The following is a 23284-nucleotide window of genomic DNA, read 5'->3' as shown; positions in this document are numbered from 1 at the left end:
CTCGGAGAGGGATTCTAGACTCCTCTGCGCTCCTTCCTGGGCAAGCCCTGCAGCCCCTTTCCCCTTCCCGGAGGTGGCAGCAGGAGATGGGAAGTGGTGGCCCGGGCCATCCTCTGTGTCCCGCCGCCCTCCCCTCCCCCGCCAACTGTGCTGTGTGCCTCACCAGATCCTGGGGCCACTGGTGAGGGAGGGCATTCGGACCTAAGCACAACCCGCTGGGTCCTGACTCCAGGGCTGGGACCTAACTGGACCAAACCTTCACCCACTCCCACCTAAAGGGGGAAAACAAAGAGCAACTCGTGCACGAATGGACAAACCTGAACATTTCGGCCCCAAGTGTGAGTCCACCTGGGCCACCAGGCCAGAGCCGCCTCAATGCACGCTGGGGAGCAGCCAGGGCAGCTCAGCCTGGAGAGTCAGGGGCTGCCGCAGGGCTGCAGCCACCCTCCCCCAACTCCTCACACCCATGGTAACCATGGAAACACTACCACCCCCTCCTGCCAGCTGCCTGGGTTTAGACAACCAGGCCTGGCCCACCTCCACCAAGAAAAGGCCTGAACCAGAGCCAGGCTGGCCCCGGCGTGGCTGCGGGAAGAACGGGAATTGGGCGATTTGGTCAGTCCGGGTGTCCAGCACAGCTTGGGAGGACTACCACAGGAGCCTCCTCGCTTGCTGCCTGGGCTGGGGGCACCTCGGGCTCAAACGGCCAGCTCAAAGGATGGCAGCGCCAGCACACGGCCTGGAAGCCCTGGCCCCATGGGCTAACAGCTGCTGTGGGGCAGGAGCCCTTGCTGCTGCAGCAGGAGCCTCTGGGCCTCGTTGAGGGGGCTTTGGGGCTGCGGCGGCTCCTCCTGGCCAGGCTGCTCAGGGAGGCCCCCTGGGCTGAGGATGTAGCGATAGTCACTGGGAGTGCCCCCCGTGGCGCCCAGAGCACTGCCATCCCCCACCCCACCGCTGGCCTGGTCTCCGCTGGGCAGTTCCAAGCTGCCTCCCTCAGCAGGCTCATCGGCCCTCTCCAGGTTCATGTACAAGGGGTCCCGGCTGCTGGAGAGCACCGACAGGTGGCCCAGGATGCTCTCCAGCTCCATGCGCAGGCAGGTGAAGCTCGGGCGCTGCTTGGGGTCTGTATCCCAGCACTGGTACATGAGCTCGTAGCTGGGGTAGAAGAAAGGGAGAGGAGCCGGGTGAAAGAGGAACGTTAGCCCTTTCCTTAAAAGCAGAGGCCCTGGGGCCAAGGGACAGATAGTACAGCAGTAGGACGCGTGTCTTACATATGGAGACCCAGTTTGTGTCCCCAACCCCACCCTCACCCTCACCCCCGAGAGATCCCTGAGCACTGCTGCGTGACCCAAAACTAAAACCAAACCAACCAAACAAACAAATAAAAGTTTTTTTTTTATCATATAGAACCAGGACTAGTTTAGTTTCGGTGGACTCCCGCAATGCTCATGGGACCATTAGTTGCCCAGGACAGAACTCAGGGTTCCCACAAAGAAAGAACACCCGGGGCTGGAGAGATAGCACAGCGGGTAGGCCGTTTGCCCCTTGCAAAAAAAAAAAACAAAAAAGCAAACAAACAAAAAAAAACACCCTCCAATCCTTTGAACCTGACTCCTGAACTAGGAACTTTGTTTTTGTTCTTGGGTTTTTTTTTTTTGGGTCACACCCAGGGATGCTCAGGGGTTACTCCTGGCTCTGTACTCAGGAATTACTCTTAGCAATGTGCTCGGGGGACCATATAGGATGCCAGGGATTGAATTCAGGTCGGCCGTGTACAAGGCTGACACCCTGCCCACTGCACTGTACTATCATTCTGACCCTGGTCTTCTCTAATTTAGGTGCTCAATGCAGAAACTTTTTTTGTTCTGGGGCTATACCTGGTAGTACATTTCTGGTGGGACTTAGGGGATCAAATGTAGTGTCAGGGACTGAACCCCAGTTAGGTCACATGCAAGGTAAGTGTCCTACCAACTGTACTATCTCTCCAGCCACCAGAACTGGGAATTAAAAAAAAAATGCATTGAACGCAGGAACTCTTCTAAATATTTTACATTGTTTGGTTTGTTTTTTAGGCCACACCCACTGTAGTTAAGAGTTTACTCCTGGCTCAGGGGTTTAGGGATCACTCTCACTCACAGTGGGGCTTAAATATTTTACATTTGTTATTTAATTCCTACAATGAGCCTATGAAATAAGTTCTGTTTTACCAATGTGGAAACTGAAGTACATAGAGGTCAAGAGCCCAAACCAAGGTCACACAGCTGAAAAGGGAGGGAGATGCAATTTGAAGCCAGGAGGGCTGGCACTGCTGTCCATCTGGGAGGGATGCTTGGAGTGTTCCTGTCTTGCGGAACACAGCCTGGGGTCAGGAGTATTTTTAGGGGACTGATGTGAGCAGCCGCTCAGGTCTTTCTCAATGGCAGACAGAGTACCAGGCCCCACACCTGGCCCCAGGTTCCTGATTCAGATCCAGCACAGCACCCTCTCCCTGGACCCACCCAGGGAGTTTTCAGGCCTCATCACTGATACTTTGGGGAAGCCAAGTCTCTAGCCTGCCTTCCCTGGTTGGAACATTCAGGCCAGACAATGATGGGACCCTTATAGATTCTGAGGTCTAGGGGCCCAGAAGATAATATAGAGGTCAAGGTTCCATTCCTGGCTCTACACAGGATCCTATGCCCTGCCTGGAGTGATCCCTGAGCACAGAGTCAGGAGAACGCCCTAAGCACTGCCAGGTGTGGCCCCCCAAACAAACAAACAAACAAAACACATATTCCCTGAGGTCTCATCCAAATTCCCAGAGAATTCCTCACCCTGGGAGGAGGGAAGGGGAAGCTTGGTCAGAAAAAAGCCCAAAGGGCACAGCTTCTGGGGGCTGGAGCAATAGCACAGCGGGTAGGGCATTTGCCTTGCATGCGGCCGACCCGGGTTCGATTCCCAGCATTTCATATGGTCCCCCGAGTGATTCCTGAGTGTGAAGCCAGGAATAACCCCTGAGCATCGCTGGGTGTGTGACCCAAAAAGAAAAAAAAAAAAAAGGACACAGCTTCTGCATGCGGGAGGCCCAGAAAGATTCCCACACCACAAGACAACACCATCCCCCCTCCTGCCCCTGGTGCTGGAGTGTTGGAGGGTTGGAGTGTCTCCTTGGCACAGTAGGGTATGGCCCCAGCAAACAACTCATGGGAAGGGCAGGCAGATCACGGCTGGTATCACGTGCTGGAGCACACAGTGTGAAATCAAAGGACTCGTGACCCAAATCCCCACTCATCCACTTAATAACTGTGTGACCTTGCCCCTGCTACCCCCCTCCTTAATCCTGGCTCCTCATCTACAAAATGGGCTAACAATAGTCTTTCCGGGTAGGAGAGAGGAGGATTACAGGAAAGAATGCCTGCAGGGGCTCAGCTAACGTTAGTGATACGGGTCCAGTGGTGGAGACTGCCTCTCCCACCCCACTCCGAGAGCTGCACCACAAAGGAGAAGGCAGTTCCATTCTCCCTGGAATTCGGTCTGTTACCTAGGCTCGCTCACCCCCCAGGAAGAGGTCAGACAAGAAGGCAAGAAAGACTCCAACCTGGGCCCCAGTGGCCCTCTCCTCGTCAAGCAAAAGCTGTGAGGGGATCTCAGACAGGGAGGGAGAGCACAGTCCAGAAGAGTCCTCCAGTGTGTATGTGTGTGTGTGTGTGAGGGAGCAGGGAAAGTGTGGAAAACTGAGGGAAACAGGCCTACTTCTCAGGAAGATACAGAACTGGTGGGGTGGGCTTGTGGTTCAGTGGAGTGTGCAAACTTTGCATGTGAGGCCCTGGGTTCAGTCCCCCATAATGAAAAAATATTATATATATAATATATACTGTAATTATATATGTGCATATATATATATATATATATATATATAAAACACATGGAGTATAGGGATGGGAGAGAAAGCAAGGGATGGTGGATAAAGGGATCTGGGGTGGAGGTTAGTCTTCCCTTTAGTAACATAAATTTTTCCAACAACAGAAGGTAAAGGAGGGTGCTGGAGAGATAGTACAGCAGGTAGAGTGCATGCCTTGCATGTGGCAGACCTGGGTTCAATCCCTGGTACCCAACATGGTCCCCAGAGCCTGCCAGGAGACAGGAGTAAGCCCCGAGCACTGCCAGGCATGGCCCAAAAACAAAACACCAGAAACCACAAAGATAAACCACAAAAACCACCAAGGCCTGAGCTCCCTCTGGGCCCTGCAGCTCTCCTGAAATTCCCCTTCCCAGGCCTGAGGCCAGGTCCTCAGCACGGCTGGCTGAGGACTGGCTTTGGATGCAGGAGGTGGGCTCTGCGGGGTCCCCCAGCTCCACTCAGAGCAGCCTCAGCCTTCTGGGAGTGGTCCCAAAACCAACACCAAACCCGACCCACAAAGATCCCCCACCCTCTTTACCTCTCAGCAGCCCTTCCCTGGGGACTCACATGTCCTCCATACACTCAGGAGGCTGTTTGAGGCGGTTCCCGCTGATGAGGTAGTTGTAAATCTCAGCATTCTCGATGCCGGCGTATGGCGTCTGCCCACGAGTCATGATCTCCCACATGGTCACTCCAAAAGCCCACTGGGTCAAAATGCAGGTGGGGAGGGAGGTGTCAGGAGGCTTCCTGGGCCTGGGCCAAGCCCACAACGGCCCTGGCTTGGCCCTTCTGAAGCGCCCCAGACACACTGCAGTGGGGTAGTCAGTCTGCAACCCCCCTCCCCCACCCAACCACACTGCAGCAGGGCAGGCATTCCCGCCCCCCAGTCCCGCTTGAACGTGCTGCCCACTCACCACGTCACTGTGCACCGTGTACAAGTTGTCGGCCAGGCTCTCCAGGGCGAGCCACTTGACGGGCAGCTTGGAGGCACAGCCCTGCCGATAGTAGTCCCCGCTGTAGATCTTCCGGGAGAGCCCAAAGTCAGCCACACACACCGTCATGTCTTCAGCCAGCCTGCAGCAGGGTGGGACATGAGGCCTCCGCTCTGTGCACAGATTCAGGGCCTCTGTGCTTCCATGCTGTCCCTTGACAGAGCCGATACTGGCCTGTCCTGGTTCCCCAGGGTGCTCCCCTTTCCACCCCACACACATACACTCTGGGCATATCCTTACTTACATGCAGTTTCGAGCTGCCAGATCCCGGTGGATGAAGTTCCGGGAGCTCAGATACTCCATGCCGCAGGCAATGTCCACCATGAACCGCACCAGGGTCTGCAGGGGCAGGTTCTGGTAGGCGGATAGGGCACGGTCAGGCATGGTCAGGTGGGGGTCCGTGCCAGAGAGGACCCCCTCAGAATCACCTAGGGGTTGAGCAAACCATCCTACACCCAGGAAGCTCGGGCAAGTCTGGAAGAGTCTGGAAGAGTCTGTGGCACACGCTCCTCGGATGCATGTGCCACAAAGCCCCCTACCCCAGAGCCCCCCCACCCGACCACTTAGAGGGAGGAAGCCTGCTAGCATACAGACCCCAACTCAGCCTGCCTTCTCCCCCCCAACACACACACTCACAAAAGGATTCTCCCCAATGCGGGAGGCGAGCAGGAAGGCGTGCAGGTCGCCGTGCTTCATGAACGGCAGGATGACCATGGGGATGGGGAGTCGGCCTTTGGCCCTGCTCCGGAGGCTCACCCCTGGGGCCAGGCAGAGATGGCAGCTGGTCACAGCAGGCAGGGACGACTCTGAAGGCCCCGGGAACCCTGCCTGCTGGACAGGACCTTGAGGCAAGGCTACCTCCTGCTCTGAGATTTCCACACTGATCTGATGAGCATCTGAGGGGCCTCCCCTGTCCCCCCACGCTCTGCTCTCAAAGCATCTCAGGACAGAGACTGCACACTGGACTCTGAACAGAGTTCTTCCGGAACCCCCATCCCTGCTATTCTCTCCCTGCATTTTTTATTGTTGTGCTGTCTTCGGGCTATCCCTGGGGATACTCAGGGGCTACTCCTGGCTTTGTGCTCAGGTATTACTCCCAGCAGTGCTCAGGGGAAGATCTATGGTGCTGAGCATCAAACTCGGGTTGGCTGTGTGCAAGGCAAGCACCCTTCCCACTGTACTAAGTCTCCTGCCCTATCTCCCTGCATTTTCTTACTCACCAAGTCACTCTAAACTTGTTGCCCACAGGCTGCTCCCCTACCTTGGGGAAGCTGAGTTTTCACCCCGTTTTTCCATCTGCCTCTCCCACAAATGGCTCACCCACGAGCTTGGCCACGTGTGGGTGGTCAAACTCCTTCATACATGCCGCCTCCCGTAGGAACTCTTCGATGTCACTCGAGGCAATGATGTCGGCTGGGGGAGAGAATAGGAGAGAGGGAGATGATGTGGCCCGGATCCCACTGGAGATCCTAAACTGAAGTCTCAGGTTGGGATCCACAAAGTCTTGAGCTTCGCAGAACACCAAAGAGTCTGACCATGAGCAGGCAAGCATGCCCCATGTCCAGAGCTCGACAGGGAGCCCTAGGGCAGTTACTATGATGCTAGCAAAGGGGGAACGGGGGCATGCAGGCATGAGGGTCTGTTCTGGGGAACTATCTGCATGGCACAAAGCACCCCAGTCCATGGTTAAGCCCATACTGCTGTCATTCCCCCTCTCGCCGTTAAGGGGTGTGGCCAAGCTACCCCCCTGCTTTCCCCTCACCTTTCAGCATCTTCACAGCCACTTTCACAAATGAGCCATCCTCCTGCTTCAGCTGGGCCTCCCGCACGGAGCCAAACTCTCCTGGGAGGCAAAGGATAGTGAGAACCCCCCCAGCCTTCTGTCCCCCACTCTCTTTCCTCCCTTGGGGGACCTCCCTAAGATCACAATCTCTGAGGCTCCTGAGGAGACACCCTTGGCTGGAGCCCAAAAGAATTTTCTGGGAGTGACTCCTGCCTTCCTCGGCCACCAGTCCCTCTAACGCTGAACTCTAGTGCCCACAAATACATCCTTCTTGGAGCTGGAGTACAGCGGGTGGGGTGCCTGCCTTGCACATAGCAGACCCAGGTTTGATCCTCAACATCCCATTATGAGCCCCTGAGCTCCATCAGGAACAATTCTGAGCGCAGAGCCAGGAGTAACCACTGAGCATTGCCAGGTGTGGCCCCAAAACAAAACAAAACAATTCATCCTTCTGTAGGAGCAGACTTGAGCCAACACCCTCCCAGCAGTGGGACCAACCCAACACCCCCTCAAGACCGCACAGTCCCTGGCCCACACCTTTGCCCAGCATCCGGCCCAGTGTGAACTGCTGCTCAGGGATGAGCACGTCCTCCAGCTTGTCCTTGAGTTCGTCGCTGATGCCCAGGCTGTCCACTGTGCAGAGGGACAGTGAGGATGGGTACGCCCCTCCCCGACTGGTCAGTCTCCATCCCAGACCCCAACCGTGGGCAGATTGGCCCATGCTGGCTCTTACACCCCGCTGAGGAAGCCCAGCTGTCCCCTCCTGCCCATGTTCCATGAGGGCAAGGAGCACTGGCAGGGTAGCAGAGAGCCCAGTGCCCTCCGCTGAGTCTCATCACTCACGTGTGGCCTCAATGCGCTCGGGCCGCTCCCGATTGAAGGACCGCGCTGCCCGGAAGTGGACAGCAGGCTCGCCCCGGGCCATGACACTGTCAAAGGCTTGTCTGAAAGGACCAGGACTTGGGTCAGCACTGAGCCTAAGAATCACGGCTCATTTTCCCCAGGCCCATCCACTTCCTCGAACCAGCCACTGTCCCAGACCCCCCCCACTTCTCCAAACCAGCCACTGGCCCTGAAGCATACCCCTTACTGGAACCAGCCACTGACTCTGGGTCCACCCCTTACCTGAACCAGCCACTGACCCCAAGCCCACCCCTTACTCAAACCAGCCTCTGACCCCAGGCTCACCCACTTCCCTGAACCAGCCAATGTCCCCTGGCCATTCAGAACCAGCCTCTGTCCCCAAAGCACACTCCTTACTCGAAGCAGCCACTGACCCCAGGCCCACCCCATACCCAAACCAGCCACTGACCCCAAGCCTACCCCTTATTCGAATCAGCCACTGACCCCAGGCCCACCCCTTACTCGAACCAGACACTGACCCTGGGCCCACCCTTACTTACCCGAACCGTGTCTCCTTGCGCCTCTTGCGGAGCAGGATAAGGGCCAGGGCAGCAGCCGTGATCAGGGCCGTCAGCACGCCCAGGACCACAGGCACCCAGGATGTGCGGCTATGAGGAGGGGCCTGCTGGCCTGCGGAGACACAGGGCCCGAGACAGGCTGTTCTCAGGAATCCCTGCACAGCTTTCCCGGGGCAGTTCTCTGGCCTGGTGAGGGCTTCCCTAAGTTCCACTGGGGTCCCAAGCAGCAAGAGGCTTCGAGGGAGGAACCAAGAACTCCGACCCTCGTCCTGACAGTTGGAGCCGATGGGACACACGGTGTCACCAGGGATTTCTGTGCTAGTCCCAGAGTGAGGAGGATGAGAATTACAAGTGAGGGGGAGGTGATGGGGAAGGGGCTCTCTGGGCGGTGCTGAGGGCTGTGTTGGGGGCACTGCTCCCAAAACAGGGCTCTGAAGTCTCTCCCAGAGGAGCTGGGCGACCAGGGACCAGACCTGGGACCCCACACACACAAAGCAGGTGCCGAAGCCCCATGGGAGCCCCCAGCCCATGAGCTAGAGTCTAAATCCTAAGCTGGCACTCAACTCTGGACTGTCTTTGGGCCTCTTAGGAGGAAAGCTGTTGCTTACCCCACCCCCACCCTTGCCCCGACTTCGAGCCTCGACCCCTGACCCTGCTCCTCCCCTTCCAGGCCTCACCTGCATGGTCATGAAAAGAGACCACCAGGGGCTGACTCCAGGGCCCGCAGCCCACCGCATTGGCCACGCACACGCGCACTGTCAGGTCCTTCTGGGGATCCCAGCCTGTCAGGTTGGCCATGGTCCCCTCCACCGTAAGTTCACCCTGTGGCCGGGAAGAGCCCCCAATCCCACACCAAGCTTGAGGAGGAGGACTCGGGGGTGGGGTGGGGGTTAGAGATAGAAAAGGGAGGCAGAGCGACTGGGGGCTGGGGTACGGGGAGTGCAGAGGCCGCTCCAGAACATAAACAAGACTGTTGGCATGCAGAGAAGCAGGCCTTATCTACTTAGCAGGGGAGGGGAGGGCGGCACTGGGCAATGGAGTACAGGAGACCCAACCCACTCTGGCCCCCAGGGGCAGCCTCTCAAGCTCAGCACCCTGAGATCCGACCCTTCTCCTTACCTGGGTTCCATTGTCCTGAACCCAGAGCAACTTATAGGGCCCCAGTGGGACCTCCAACGATCCCTCGGGAATCACTTCTTCCCACTCCAGGATGAGGCCGGAGTCAGTGTGGATGGCGTGGAGGTTCTGGGGGGCACTGGCTGGGGCTGAGCAAAAGGAGGTGATAAGTCCCATCCTTCCCACCCTCACGGCCCCCCTGTCCCAGGCAGACTGGGGAACCAACTCCAAGAACAAAGGGGCGGAGAGTTTACCTCCCCTCCCTGAGTGCTCCCACCCAGGCTGGAGGTGGGGGTGATTCATGGCAGGTGACACCCCAACTCATCAGCACGCCTCTCAGGAGGCTGCCTTTCCCTCTACTTCTCCCAGCTCTGCTACTCTTTGCAGCTGCTAGAGAATTCCGAGCAGCTGCCTGGCCACTCTAGCCAGTCGGGCCTGACTCCCCCACATTGCTCTCTACCACCGGCAGCCCCATTCATGACCACCCTCTTTGCTAGTCTGCCCCACCCATCGGAACAGGGGAGAGGTGGGTTTTGTCCCTTCCCGGGTGTGAGGTTCACATCAGGCGCTCAGCATAGCACGCACCTCCCTCTCAGAGAGCCCCTCTCCCTCCTGTCTCTACTCAGAACCAGAGTCAGGGGCTGGAGAGATACCCAGCGGGCTGGAGCATAGGCTTCGCAGGGTTCTCCCAGCCCAGAAAAGCCAGGAGTGACCCACCAAGCACCCAGCCATGGCTGCCAAAACCCAAACCAGAACCAGAACCGGAAGCAGCGGTGCAGTTGCCATGCTCCTGCCCAGCCAGCAACACAGCTCAGCTGAGTCCCTTACCCAGACCCTTCGTCCGAAAGGGTACCCAGTCAGCATACGGAGAAGGGCCCAAGGCGTTGGCACAGCGCACCCGGAGGCTGTAGTTGGTGGCAGGTGCCAGGTCCCGGAGCAGACAGGTAAAAGGAGGCACAGGAACCACCACAGCCAGGACCTCCCAGTCTCCTGGGGCCTGCGTCACCTATAGGAAAGCAGAGAAAAAACAAGGGGGAGAGAAAGAGGAGACAGCATAGGTCTGGGTACCGGAATGTCTTCTCAAGTCTTTTGGCAAAGACCTGCCCCCTCCCCCCACCCCCACCGCGCACTGCCTCCCCGCCATCCCACCTCAACCACACCCCAGGTTCCACATCTGCAGGCTTCTACAAATGTGGTTCCCCTTTGCTTGGAAGGACCCGCTCTTCCTGGCAAAGTTCAACTCATCCCTGAAGACTGTGCAAAAAGCACGTCTCTGTAAGTCTTCTCCACCCTTTCCAGCTCCTACCCTGTCAGACCTGTCAGAGCAGTTACCACAGGCCACACCGCAAAGCCAGAGCTAGGCAGGCTCAGGGCTTCCGGACAGAGCATCTGGTAAGCAAGGGGTTTGGGGGGCCAGGGTCAGAGTACAAATGGAGATCCATGTGCCAGAAGGCTAAATATTTAAATGATGTCAAGCAGCTGACAATTCAATAAAATGCTTTTTCCTCTTTATTTATTTTTATTTTGGGGGTCACACCCGGTAATGCTCAGGGGTAACTCCTGAATCTGCCCTCAGGAATTACTCCTAGTAATTCCTGTATGGTGTTTAGGGGACCATACAGGATGCCAGGGATCGAACCTGTGTCGGCTGCATGCAAGGTAAGTGTCCTACCTGCTGAACTATCACTATGTCCCTCAATAAAATATTTTCTATGCTGAGAGAAAATATCAACATAGAAACCTTCAAAACCTCGAAGATCAGGTCTGCACTGATAATTCTCCAAAGTCCTAAATTCAGCCAGAAGGTGGTAGCCCAAGGAGAGTCTTCAGCTAAGCATCAGCATGCTGAGGGACACCAGGGGCAAGATGGGGACGCCCCACCCACCCACGTGCCTGCCTCCCCACAGGAGGAGTGTTTGGGGCTGAGAGAGGCAGAGGCCACAGTGTGGCACATGATCCAGAAGGCAGATCAGGGAAGAAATTTCCTCTGGGCCCTGGCAGCAGGGTCAGGGCCATCAGTGAGTTTCCTGAGTACCTGGAAGTGGGATTGGTGTAGGGAAGAGCACATCTTCCTGCCCTGGGCCAAGAGTATAATCAAAGGGAGACCAAAGTGGGAGGCTCTCACATGGAGTCCCAAGCAGGGGCCTCTCTTATCCCCTAAAATATGGCCAAGGGGCTGGAGCAATAGCACAGCGGGTAGGGCGTTTGCCTTGCATGGGGCCAACCTGGGTTCAATTCCCAACATCCCATACGGTCCCCTGAGCACCGCCAATAATTCCTAAATGCAGAGCCAGGAGTAACCCCTATGCATTGCTGGGCGTTACACAAAAGCAAAATAAATAAATAAATAAATAAAAATAAAATAAAACACAGCCAAAGGAGCCCACTGCCTTGAGGGAACAAGAAAATAAACAAGCCCTGGACTCTTGTTTTCAGGATCCCTTTGCCCAGTTTTTCCACTCTAGGCTGAGACTCCTCGGGTCCCCTGGCTGGGGTATGAGTCAAAGGGCAAGACATGAGACTGCTGGGATCACATCAATGCAAGGTTGGGGTTTTCATCCAGATAAGAAACTTCCAGCACGCCCTAATCCATTCCAGCAATGTTATCTCGCCCGAAGAATGCCCAGGCTCCAGCACACCCCACAGCACCCTGCAGTTCACAGAATGCAAATGGCTGGCTGAAGAGCCCGCCCCCACATCTCAGCCTACCTGAACTGTGCAAGACTGGAGCAGGGACAGGCCATCAGCACCTGGCACCCAGGCCACGCTCGCATTGTTGCTGGAGAGCTTGGTCACCGTGACATTGAAGGGGGCCGCGGGCAGCGCTGCAGGTGGGGAGGTAGAGTCAGTGCCAGGGACAGAGGAGGGGGTGGTGCTTCTGGACTCAGGCTCTGTGTCTCTAAAGAGCACAACCAGTCACCCCACACCGAGGAAGGGGTAGCTGCTTAACAGGCTAGTGCCCAAGCCACGGAAAGTCATAGCTCTGCCTGAGTCAGGGGCCCTGGGCATGGGTGGGGGCAGCATCTGGGCCTTGGGACGCAGAAATGAAAGACAGACCGCACTGTACCCGCTGGCTCTCCCACTGCCCTCCTGCCTGGCTGCTTCCGGCCGCTGCCCTCTGCAGCGGCTGACACAAGCCAGGCTGGGCAGGAGCCTTGACCAGCTCCTGCTGGCTCATTTCCCTCCCTCCCTCCCAAGGAGTCCTCTGCTGCTTCGTGATGGGAAATCTGCTGTGACGTCAGGTTTCTATTCTTAGCCGCGGCGGGGTCTCAGGTGTTTCCACAAGGAATGGAGCAAGAAACGGAGTGAAGCCAATTAAACCCCACTCTTTTCCTTCCCGGCAAGGCTGAGGGGGGCTTAGCAGGCAATGCTCCCTACTCCCCCACTCCCCGCCCCGCACCCCCTCTCCTCCATCCTGCCAGCCCTCCTACCTTGAAGGCGAACAGTCGCGGGTCGAGAGGAGGCCAGGCCTTTCCCGTTGTGAGCCTCACAGGAGAACACTGTGCTCTGGGTCACTCCTGGGGCCAGAAAACCTCAGTCAGCCCCCTCCCCCTCCCCCACAAGCATTGACTCTGGACCTTGGAGGTGAACACGCCAAGCCCGGCCAGATTGTGGGGTAGAGTGGCTCCTGCCCAGCCTGGCTTGTGGGGGACCAATCGGCCTGGATCTAAGTCCCAGAGCTGAGACGGAGATCTCACCAATGACTTCTAGGGAAGCTGCACAGTATAAACCGAGCTGCTGTCCCACCCCTCACGCCAGTCCCTGGAGAGCACAAAGCTGCGCCCTTCCTGGACGTGCCAGGTCCTCCTCTGCAGCCTCCCTGCCCTCCTCCTGTTCTATTTGTGGATTCTCTGCTGTGCCTGCTTCCAGTTCCTTAAACGTATGTCATGTCTCCCCCAAACCCATTCCGGGGTGGGGGGGGCTGGCCTGGTAGTCGCTGTTTCCTTTGTATGCTCTGGGTTCCCCGCGGTGTCTGGCACAGTGCGGGGTGTCGAGTAGGAGGTCGGTGAGCGCTTATTAGCAGGGTGGCTGCCTGAGGGTCCCAACCACGCATATCTGAACCCCAACCATCCCTGCACCTGCAACCTAGGGCCCCCAAGCAGACTCCCCGCCCCCCAAGGGCCCAGTGGCCACCTCTTCTCCAGAATCCTGCTACTTACAGGCTGGGCCGGTGGCACCCTCGTCTCCCCCTTCCCTGGACTCCAGACCAAGCTCCCCTACCCATATCTTTTGGCCAGTTCAAGCACGGAGCAGAGGGAGTAAACTCTGCTTCAGATAAGCACCCCGAAGCATGTGAGGTATGTGCCTGAGGACCGAGGGTCCAGGTGGCAGTGCAGGCGTGGCCCCTCTGGGGCCAACTGTGTTGAGGTATCAACAGTTATTGTTGGGGAAAACATCTGGAGGTCTCTGGAAAGGGCCATTAGGAGAGGAGAGACAGTCCAGTATCTAAGGTTCCCCCCTCCCCTTACTGCCCTCCCTCTGCAGCCTGAGACTTGCCTTCCTGGCATCTGTCAGACACTCCTCCTAGTTCTGCGTGGGCTGGCTCCTGGTTCCTTCCCTGGGCAGGGGGAGGGGCGCCAGGACCAGCTGTGCTCAGCCTGGCTGCAAACTCGGGCTGGGGGCACCCTCCTCCACATCATGAAACAGCAGCGCCAGGAATCAGCCCACCTGGCCGGCTGGGCACACCTGCCTAATGACCTGGGGAAGTTCTGTGCACGCACACCCCCCCCCCCCCAGAGTCCAGGTCCTGCTCTGGACACACACCCAAGTGTAAAGCAGGATTCAGTGGACTCTGCTGGCCTCTCCACCCCCTGATCCATGACCCTTCCCCAAGATGGCTCACCTGTTACGTTTAAAACGGAAGGAGACGGGGCTGGTTTCCCAACTCTCATGTTCCCTCTCCACCAGATAATGGTGACAGGCTCAGGGGGACCCACAGCCTCACAAGACAGCTGGAAGGGGGCATTGGGAGGAACTGCCAGATCTTTGGGCTCCACGGTGAAAAATGGCACACCTAGGGAAGAAAGGGGGTGCAGAAAGAATCTGGGCATCTCTTGCCACCCCTCCCAACTCAAGTTCACCACAAGAAGCCCCCTAGGAAATGTTCCAGCAGGGGCCATAGAAATAGCCTCCGTGAGCTTCCCTTGGGCAGGCTCCCTTGCAGAAGCAGAGAGGAGGCTGGACTAGGGCGGGTGGCCTGGGGGAGGGACAGGGAGTGGGCGGGAGCTCGAGCAGAGCTGGGCTGGCTGGCAGGCCTGGCCAGTTGGACTCCCTGCTCTGCTGGTACAGGCCCTTTGTTACTTTCTTAGTCACTTTGTTTTGCTGGGCTGAGCAGTTCTGGGCTCCCGCAGCTGCCCAGCCTCCATCGCCTCCCCCTTCCCTGCCCATTTCCAGCCAGCCACTGGGCACAGCAGGGTCAGGGCCCAGACGGGGTCTTGTGGCTTGTTGCTCAGAAAGCTTAAACAGACTGTACCCCAGAGGTTGGGGATTTGGGTTATCCCCTTAGACCTCAAACATCAGAGTCCTGAGGGTCTTTGACAGCAGGGGTGAGCCCAGAGTCTGAACTTGAGGGAGCCTGGGAGAGCAGCCTCGCCTGCACTTTCTCTGCCAGAGGCAAGGTGGCGGGTACCTGCTCTAGGCCATCTTGCATCCAGCCCAGGTCTCACCTTCCACTGTGAGCGACACGGGCTGGGAAGTCTTGGTTTGTCCCCCATCCTCCACCTGGCACCAGTAGCGGCCGGCGTCCGAGCGCTCCACTGACTTCAGGCTGTGGGAAGAGGACATCAGTCTGGCCTCTTGGGGTCCCAGGGGGTGGAGGGCAACTCTGCAGGGCACACTCACTGCGGCTGTCCTACCTCTACTTCTAGAAGTTTCCACCCATTGTGACAGGCCTTGGGCCATCAGCCTTGCCCCACCACTCCGAAGCACTAAGGCTGGAGCTAACTCATTGGACGGGCCCCACACCTGAGGAAGGCCACCCAGTGCTGCTCGCTGACGGAGATGAACATCTGGTCCACATTCTGCACCGCCGCCCCGTCCTTCATCCACTGAATCTCAGGCTCCTTCATCCCCTCCACGCTGCAGTTGAGACTCACTGGCTGCCCCTGGGACACCGTCAGCTTTGCTGGGGCTCCCACGAGCTTCAGGTCTGAGAAGTGGGGAGGAGAAGGCGTCGGTCGACTGGAGAGGGCCCCTGTCTCTGGATAGCTGTTCCCTCCCCGTCAGAAGTAGCTCCATGTCAGGCAGGTCATTTCAACCAGTGGGCAAGGAAGAGATTGGGGACAGAGTGTGACAGAAGGTGGCCCGGCCCTGGGCCAGGAAAGAGGCCTGTCTCTGCCACAGACAAGTTCCCCCAGTGCTAAAGAAAGTGACCTGTCCCCCCACACCTCCCTGCTGGGCAATGTTCAGCTCAAGGCCAGCCTCGGAAAGGAAGGCAACCTTCCACCTGGGACCAGTTCTGCCCTAGGAACCACCACCATACCGGAGAGAGCAACAGGCTCTCCTGCCAGGGCAGCAGCCCAGACTTCCCACGGCTGCCAACACCCCACCCCGGCAAGCAAGCGGAAGAAGGCTGAGAAGGGAAAGAGGGGGGGCTCCCCTGAAGCAGAGAACATATGGCTGCAAAACCACGTCAGATCAAACACCCGGCACCTTCCTGGCAGCCACGGGTTCTATGAATACCTGAACGTGTGCAGGGGCAGGTGCCAGCGCAGGAGGGAGGAGGCAGGAGAGCAGGGAGGGGCCCTGAACAGGGCAGACTGAACCCTCTGAGCTACAGCCTCAACTGTGACCACCCAGGGGCTGAGGAAAGAGCGCAAAAGACTGGGATGCACGATTTGCTCTCGCTCTCGGGAGCCCCGGGTTCAATCCCCCACATGAATGCCCTCTCCAGCACTGGGCTGAGAGGAGCCCCCCTGGAACCACCAGGTGTGGCCCAAAAACCAAACACCTGGAAACAAGGGTCACCCTCTGGAACCTTACACACACCGCAGAGGGAGGCACAGAGGAGAGGGAGGCGCAGAGAGAGAGAGAAAGAGAGACAGAGACAGAGACAGAGAGAGAGAGAGAGAGAGAGAGAAACATCCACATCTTTCTGGATGTTTTTGAGGAGATGAACAGGTGAGATATTTGCGCAGCAGAAATCCAGTCCTGCTTGGTCCTGCCCTTTGCTGTGAGACTCCAGGCCAGCTCCTAGTTTCTCCGATCCTGCTATAGACACCTTTAAGCTTGTAAATAACTTGTCACCCTGTCCCTTTCCTTTCCTGATAAGCCGGTGTGGCAGGGAGTGGTGTCTGAAGAGGTGCCTGCCCAGTGGCTGCTGCCCCGAACTCTGGACTTGCCCTGCCCGACTGCGTTCTCGGTCTCAGGATCACTCACAGCTGGGGGTTGCCTCCCACCCCACAGGCCCAGCGGTCCAGGGGTAGGGAGTGGGAAGCTGGGGATCCAGGTGCAGCGGGCACTCCCCGGTTCTTGGGGGGGGGGGGGGCGAATCCGCACCTACTGGGCAGACTGGCTCCAGCCCAGCCTCTCCCACATTCCGGGCTCCGAGAGAGCTCGGATGGACACAGGATCCGCGGGCGTCCGGAGATTTTCTGTGACTAGGCACCCCCCCCACCCAGCCCCGATACCTACCCGGATGGCACAGGAAGGGGTGCCGGTTGGGTGCTCAGCCCCAGCCCCAGCGGTCTCGGAGCGAGACCTTCAAGTGCGGGGCGGCAGCATGGGGGTCCCCCAGAGCCGAGAGGGGAAAGCAACCAAGTCCGAAGCTCCAGGGCGGGAAAATCCAGTCCCCACCACTCCCCCCCCGCCGCAGACCACTCAGCCCGCCACAAAGTTGGGGGGGCCGGCCCAGCATCCCGCGCCCCGCCGCGCCGCGCCCCCCGCCGCCTCGGCCTTGCAGCTTCGCGCCCGCCGCCGCGAGCCCCGGGCCGCCCAGGCCGCGCCCCTCCGCAGACCCCCGCGGGCGGCCGCCGCCCGGCCGGCCCCTACCTGCGGCCGCCGGCCCCGGGAGCAGCAGCGCGGCCAGCGCGGCCAGCAGCAGCGCGAGCGGCGGCGGCGGCGGCGGCGGCGGCGGCGGCGGGGGCCCCGGCCGCCCCATGCTCCGCCTCAGCGCCATCGGCCGCGACGCCGCACCATGCCGGGCCCGGCCCGCGAGCCGCCCGGGAGGAGGGAGCGGGAGGAGGGCGGGCGGGGGAGGAGACGCGGGACGGCGCCGAGGGGCGGGCGCCCGGCCGGCCGGGGGCGGTGCTGGGGCCCGGCCGCGGGGACCCGCGCCCGCCGTCAGCCGCGCACGGTCCCCGGGGCCGCCGCTGGGCCGGCGCGGTCCTTCCCCGGCCGTCGCCGCCGTCGCTGATTCATGTTCGCGGAGCCGCCGCCGCCGCCGCCTCCCCCCGGCGCAGCCCGAGCTCGCACCGCCCCCCGCGGAGCCCGGGGCGCCTCGCTCAGAGCGCCCAGCCCGGGCCGCGGGAGGGGGGTGTGGGAGCCGAACTCCGCAGCGCTGCCCGGACCAGAGGCCGACCCCCGCCCGGGCTCCCGGGCCACGCCCCTCCCTCCCCCGACACACTCCCGCGGCCATCCAAACCCCACGCGCCAGGTTGTCCCCTCCACGCCTCGCCGCAAGCCTCGACCACACCCCAACTTTCTGCCCGGACTCGGTATCTCAACCCCGGCCTCGAGCGCGCAGGGACTGTCCTGGCTCAGGCTCTCCCCCCACCCCCCCACAACCCTCCATGCCTCTTGCGTGAGTCTCCTTCACTCCAGATCGCATCTTTGTGATCGCTCCCCACCCCTGGTATCTCCAAGACTTTGGGAGACCTTGAGTCTTTTTTTCTTGGGTTGCTTTTTAATCGCACCACCGTGACACAGTTACAAAGTTGTTCGAGATTGAGTTTGGATCATACAATGTTCCAACACCCGTCCCTTCACCTGTGCACGTTTCCCAGCACCAATGTTCCGGGTTTCCCTCCTTCCCCCCCCCCCACCCCCGGTCTGCAGGTCTTGAGTTCTGACTTTCCCCAAGATCTTAAGCCTCAGCTCTGATCTACCATCCCCAGGTGACCCTTACCCTGCGGTCCTGGGGGACGAGGGTGCGCTGGTGTTGCGGGGAGGGGCTGTCACTCTCCCTAGTCGCTTCCCCCACTTCTCCCTCCGCGCTCCTCTCCCGCTTCCCCAGGACCGGGTGGGAAGGTTGGCTACGCTCAGGAAGTGCAGGGAAAGTGCTAGTAGCAGACCACCGTGCACATAGTAGGCACTCTATAAATAGAAGTCTGTTAAATGAATGAATATTTGCCTCGGAGCTTGGCCTGCCCCACAACCAGTAATCACGGGGGTGGCTGTGCCCACGGACATCCTGTCGCAGAGAGGCAGCGCTGGTTCCAACCCAGCCTTCGCTGCAGCCTTCGCGGTCCTTCCCCTCCTCTACCTGTACCCGGGCGCCTACTGGGGACTGGCCCTGGTGTGGGGGGGTGTGGAGTGCGAGAGGCTGAAGCCGTCCAGCCCTCCTTTGCCTCCTGCCTCGCGGGATCTTTCCAGGGATTCTCCGGAGCAGCAGGGGCCTGCCTCTTCTTCTACTTGGCCCGGGCGGTGCTTGTTTATTAATTACGCTAATGACAACAACAACAGCAGTGCGGGCGACAGCCTCAGCCCCAGCTGGGGGCGCCCCCAGGCGGCGGTTTAAGGAAACTCTGGCAACGCCGGCCAGAGTTGGACGGCGTCGGGGCTTCCAGGCCGCTAAGCTGAGCCTCGGCCAGTTTTCTGGACACTCTGGGTCAGCTCCAGGATCCGTTCCTTAAGAAACAAAATTTGCTCCGAATCCAGAATTCTCAGCTTCTGTGCTTGGACCGAGTTGGATGAGGGCAGCCTGGCCACAGAGTGGGGCGCAAGCCAGGCTGGCTGGAGCAGCTGCTGCGGCAGTGAGGAAACCCAGGGCACTGCTCCAGGGCCTCGCCGGCCCGCAACTCTCATCTCTGCGGCTGCAACTCAGGTTCCCAGGGAACAAGGCTGATATGGGAAAGACCCCTGGGAAAGGACGTAGAAACCCAGAACATGCTTCCTTCCCCCCCATTCCCTTCCCATCCTTTCTCTGTCTAATAGGGAGTCCCAGCCCAAGGACCATTCTTGGTCACCTATCAAAATCGGCTTGGGCAGGAATGCCACTGTCTCTCCATTCAGACCCCTGGAAACATCCTACAGTGCAGCTGCATGCCTGGTGTCCCTGGAGCGGAAGCTTTCCATGGCCTTGAGTTTCTCGCTTCCTCCCCTGGGTCCACTTCTGAATCCTCTCAACTCCTGATATTTCTGCCAGCAGCAGAGGTGGGATGGTGGGGTCCTGGTCTTCTGATTTTTGGCTCGAATAGAGAACATTTGATTTCATGAGCCCTCGCCACTCATTCTTCCCCCCACCTCTCCCTCCCCCTCTCCCTCTCCCTCTCCTTTTCCAGACAGGATAGGGCTGTGTTGAAGGGTCTGTGAGCAGGTGTGAACTTGTAGAAGAGGTGTGTAGGTGGGTGAGAGGGTGTACATTGTGATTTATGAGGGAGGGTGTACATTTGTGCAAACTCTAAATATGACTGACATGTTGTGGGTGGATAAGGAGAAATGTGTGTGTGTGTGTGTGTGTGTGTGTGTGTGTGTGTGTCTGGAGGAGGCTGGCTGCCTATGCAAATACATGCTTGCAAACTCTCCCTTCTTTCATAAATGCATTGCTTGGAAGGAAACTAATCAAATCAGTAGGAAATGTATTTGACCCTAATGCAGGAACTGCTGTCTCAGAAGTTCCTGTCCTCAGAGCAGAACCAGAGCCAACTGTGATGGCTTAGGAGAGAAAGAGGAGGTATGGGGAGCAGGAGAGCCTGCAGCAGCTCCTGACGGTGGATGGAGCTTGCCAGCCTGGGGCCTCTCTCTTAATCACTTAATCACTTAACTTCCTGTTAGTCCTTGATTTGCTCGAGCGGGCACCAGTAACGTCTCCATTTGTCCCTGTCGTGTGCTAGTGTAGCCCAATGGCATCTGTTTGCTCCGGGAACATGAAGGGCTTCAAACCAATCGTTCATGATCTTGACGAAGAAGTCTGACCATCTGGTAGGTGGGCGGCCACGCGGTCTTTTGAGATCCCGTGGAATCCAGTCGGTAACAGCTCTAGTCCAGCGGTCGTCTTTAAATCTCATTACGTGACCAGCCCATCTGATTTTCGACACCTTGGCAAATGAGACAGCATCCCTGATTCTTGATCGTCGATGGATGTCAGAACTCCGGATTCTTTCTCTCATTTGAGTGAAACGTGATATTCCAAGCATAACTCTTTCTATTCTTCTTTGGGAGACCTGAATAGCGTTCTCATCTTGTTTGCGTAGGGCCCAGGTCTCTGAGGCATATGTTAATGCAGGAAGAACAGTGGAATCAAAGAGATGTGCCCGGAGCCGGAGGTTCTTCGTCCTCTTAGCTATTTCTTCGACGTTCTTGAAGGCGTTCCAAGCCGCTCTCTTCCTCCTGCGCAGCTCGGGTGCCAGGTCATTTGTCATGTTGACCTCTCAACCTAGGTAGACATAGCTGTTGCATTCGGAGATGGTCGTTCCATTGAGAGCGAATGGGGCGTCAGGAACGAGGCTGCTTCTCATAAACATTGTCTTCGTAAGATTCAGCTGTAGTCCTACCTTTCCACACTCACGGTCAAAGTCGGCCAGCATTTGTGCCGCTTGGCTGATGTTTGGTGTTATTAAAACAATGTCATCAGCAAAGCGGAGGTGGTGTAGTTGCCGACCATCTATCTTCACTCCCATTCCTTCCCATTCCAGTCGTCGCATGATGTTCTCGAGGGTGGCACTGAAGAGTTTCGGTGAAATGGTATCACCCTGCCGCACCCCTCTCTTGACATCAACGATCACTTCTTTGTAGAATGGTGAGATCCTGGTAGTGAATCCGCAATACAGCTCACGGAGGATCCTGATGTATTGGGCTTGAATGCCCTGATTGGCTAGTGCTTCAATGACTGCTTCCGTCTCAACAGAATCAAAGGCCTTCTTTAAATCAATGAACGTTAAACAGAGCGGCATCTTGAACTCCCGAGAAACCTCAATGAGCTTGGTTATCGTGTGGATATGGTCGATGGTGCTGAATCCTTTGCGGAACCCGACTTGCTCGCATGGTTGTCCTTCATCTAGTGTTCTGCCAATCCTATTTAGGATGACTCGAGTGAACAACTTGTAGATGACAGACAATAGGCAGATCGGGCGATAGTTGCCAATGTCATGGATGTCTCCATGGATGTCTCCCTTCTTGAACAGGTCCTGCTGGTTTTCCATTGGGACGGAACCTTGCATTCAGACAGGTAGCGAGTGAAGAGCCGAGCCAGTGTATTGATGAGTACTGACGGCAGGTTCTTCAGGTGTTCAGGTCTGACCTTGTCTGGGCCGGGTGCTGTTTGTTTCTTTACCGATGAAATGGCGTGTTGGATTTCAGAAGGGAGAACGTTGGGAACGACATATCCATCCTGTGGAATTTGGTATGTCGGCAAGTGGACATGGCTATCGAAGAGATTTGCGTAGAAGTCATGGATAATCTTCTCCATTGCCGTTCTGGAGGATGTGATGGATCCATCAGGACGTCGGAGGGCAGTCATCTTGGTCTTGTAGTTGGCGAAGGACAGGCGGGCCTTACGAATACTTTTCCCGGCTTCTGCCGCATCTACCAGTACTTCTGCTCTTCTCTCTTTGAGGTCTTCCTTGATCGCATCTCTGCACTGCTTTGCGAGCTCGGACGTTAGCTTGCGGTTGCCTGAGGCATGCGCCAAACCACGCTGGCGAATTAGCTCAAGAGTTTTTGAAGATAGGCGATTCTTTTGGCTATCTCTCTCTTGGTGTTCCTCGCACATCCATGGAGGTGCTGAACCAGTCGATCGTATTCCTCGTCAATGTTGTCAACAATGGCATCTTCCCATGTTGCCGCAATAGTACCAAAGAGTTCCCAGTTGGTGGTCATTCTGGGAGTTCTCTTTTTGAACTTTGCAGCCCTTTCTCCCCACTCTGTGAAGTAGAATTTTGCATGAAGGAGACGGTGGTCCGATCCCGTTCGAAATTTTGGGACAACAGCGACATCGGTCAGGCAAAACCGTCGATTGAATATGGGCCTCTCTCTATTCTAGTGAAATAAGCCTCTTCCTACTCTCTGACTCTTGTGACCCAGGAACTACCCAAAGAAGCCATGGATTGAGAAAAGACAAAGGCAAACTAGAAATAAAAACCATCTGCCCACAGAAGCAGAACATCTGGTGGTAACTTCCAGCATCACAGGAAACAGCTGCTTGAGGCTTTCCAGAGTTAGGACCTCCTTCCGCCTCAGGGAAGAGAACTAGGAGGGGAACCAAGGTGTGCCGTGGGATTCCTGCAGCCTCACGGATCCTGTGACTAAGCATCTATTATTTCCCAACTGCTGGTGAAGTTCTGGAGGTGAGTGCTGGAGGTTCTATTGAAGGATTGGATCCACACACACACATACACACAGAGAGACTCCTGATCACCTAGCAACAGCAGAAAAATCTGTGTCCTAGGGACTGGAGAAAAACTACCTGCTGGCATGCTGCAGGGTCTTTGGGGATCGTAGCTCTACCTGCCCAAGGTGCCTTGAATGAAATTCCTTAGCTATACATAGTGCCGCTCCTCATCTAGTGGAAGATGAAGCAGAGAGGTAAATTCCTCAGACACCAACTTAGAGTCGGAGGGGAACATTCACATGATCTGATTTTTCCCCAGAAGCAGATTTAGGAAGTAGAAAAAGAGAACAAAAAGGTTCTGATTTCTAAAATAATAGATGAGAGAGAGAGAGAGAGAGAGAGAGAGAGAGAGAGAGAGAGAGAGAGGAGAGAGAGAGAGAGAGAAAATTGGGTAGAATAATTGCCTTGCATGCAGGCAGCCTGGGTTCGATTCCCAGTATCACACATGGATCCCCAAACCCTGCCAGGAGTGATCACTCTGAGCAGAGAGTCAGGAGTAAACCCTGAGCACTACTGGGTGTGACTCAAAAACAAAACAAAACAGAATTCATTCATTAATTAAACTGTATGTGAGGGACAGAGAGATGGCTCAATGGGTTGAATGAA

At 57.3% G+C, this 23284-nt stretch overlaps 1 protein-coding gene across 1 annotated transcript; it reads right to left on the bottom strand.

Annotated features, from left to right (window-relative positions):
• Nucleotides 1-711: 711 nt before the first annotated feature.
• On the bottom strand, nt 712-17336 carry TYRO3 (TYRO3 protein tyrosine kinase). Its single transcript, XM_056133380.1, has 19 exons — nt 17182-17336; nt 15157-15340; nt 14859-14959; nt 14036-14206; nt 12624-12710; nt 11902-12017; nt 10021-10198; nt 9196-9341; nt 8754-8898; nt 8059-8188; nt 7499-7599; nt 7193-7288; nt 6635-6715; nt 6193-6285; nt 5509-5630; nt 5117-5226; nt 4795-4954; nt 4448-4584; nt 712-1155 (listed from the first exon to the last, which is right to left on the bottom strand). Exons 1-19 carry the CDS (start codon nt 17306-17308, stop codon nt 762-764), a joined length of 2679 nt encoding a protein of 892 aa, XP_055989355.1. The 5' UTR covers nt 17309-17336; the 3' UTR covers nt 712-761.
• Between the last annotated feature and the right edge of the window lie 5948 nt (nt 17337-23284).

The sequence above is a fragment of the Sorex fumeus genome, unplaced genomic scaffold (assembly GCF_029834395.1).
Source record: "Sorex fumeus unplaced genomic scaffold, SorFum_2.1 ptg000098l, whole genome shotgun sequence".
Classification (NCBI taxonomy): domain Eukaryota; kingdom Metazoa; phylum Chordata; class Mammalia; order Eulipotyphla; family Soricidae; genus Sorex; species Sorex fumeus.
This window is presented reverse-complemented; position numbering and strand designations above follow the sequence as displayed.

Coding starts and splice junctions, on each gene's coding strand:
- TYRO3 (XM_056133380.1), bottom strand. CDS start 17,308: ATGGCGCTGAGGCGGAGCATGGGGCGGCCGGGGCCCCCGCCGCCGCCG. Junction 12,711..14,035: donor TTCCGTTTTAAACGTAACAG/GTGAGCCATCTT, acceptor TTCTGGCCCCAG/GAGTGACCCAGAGCACAGTG. Junction 4,585..4,794: donor ACACGGTGCACAGTGACGTG/GTGAGTGGGCAG, acceptor ATTTTGACCCAG/TGGGCTTTTGGAGTGACCAT.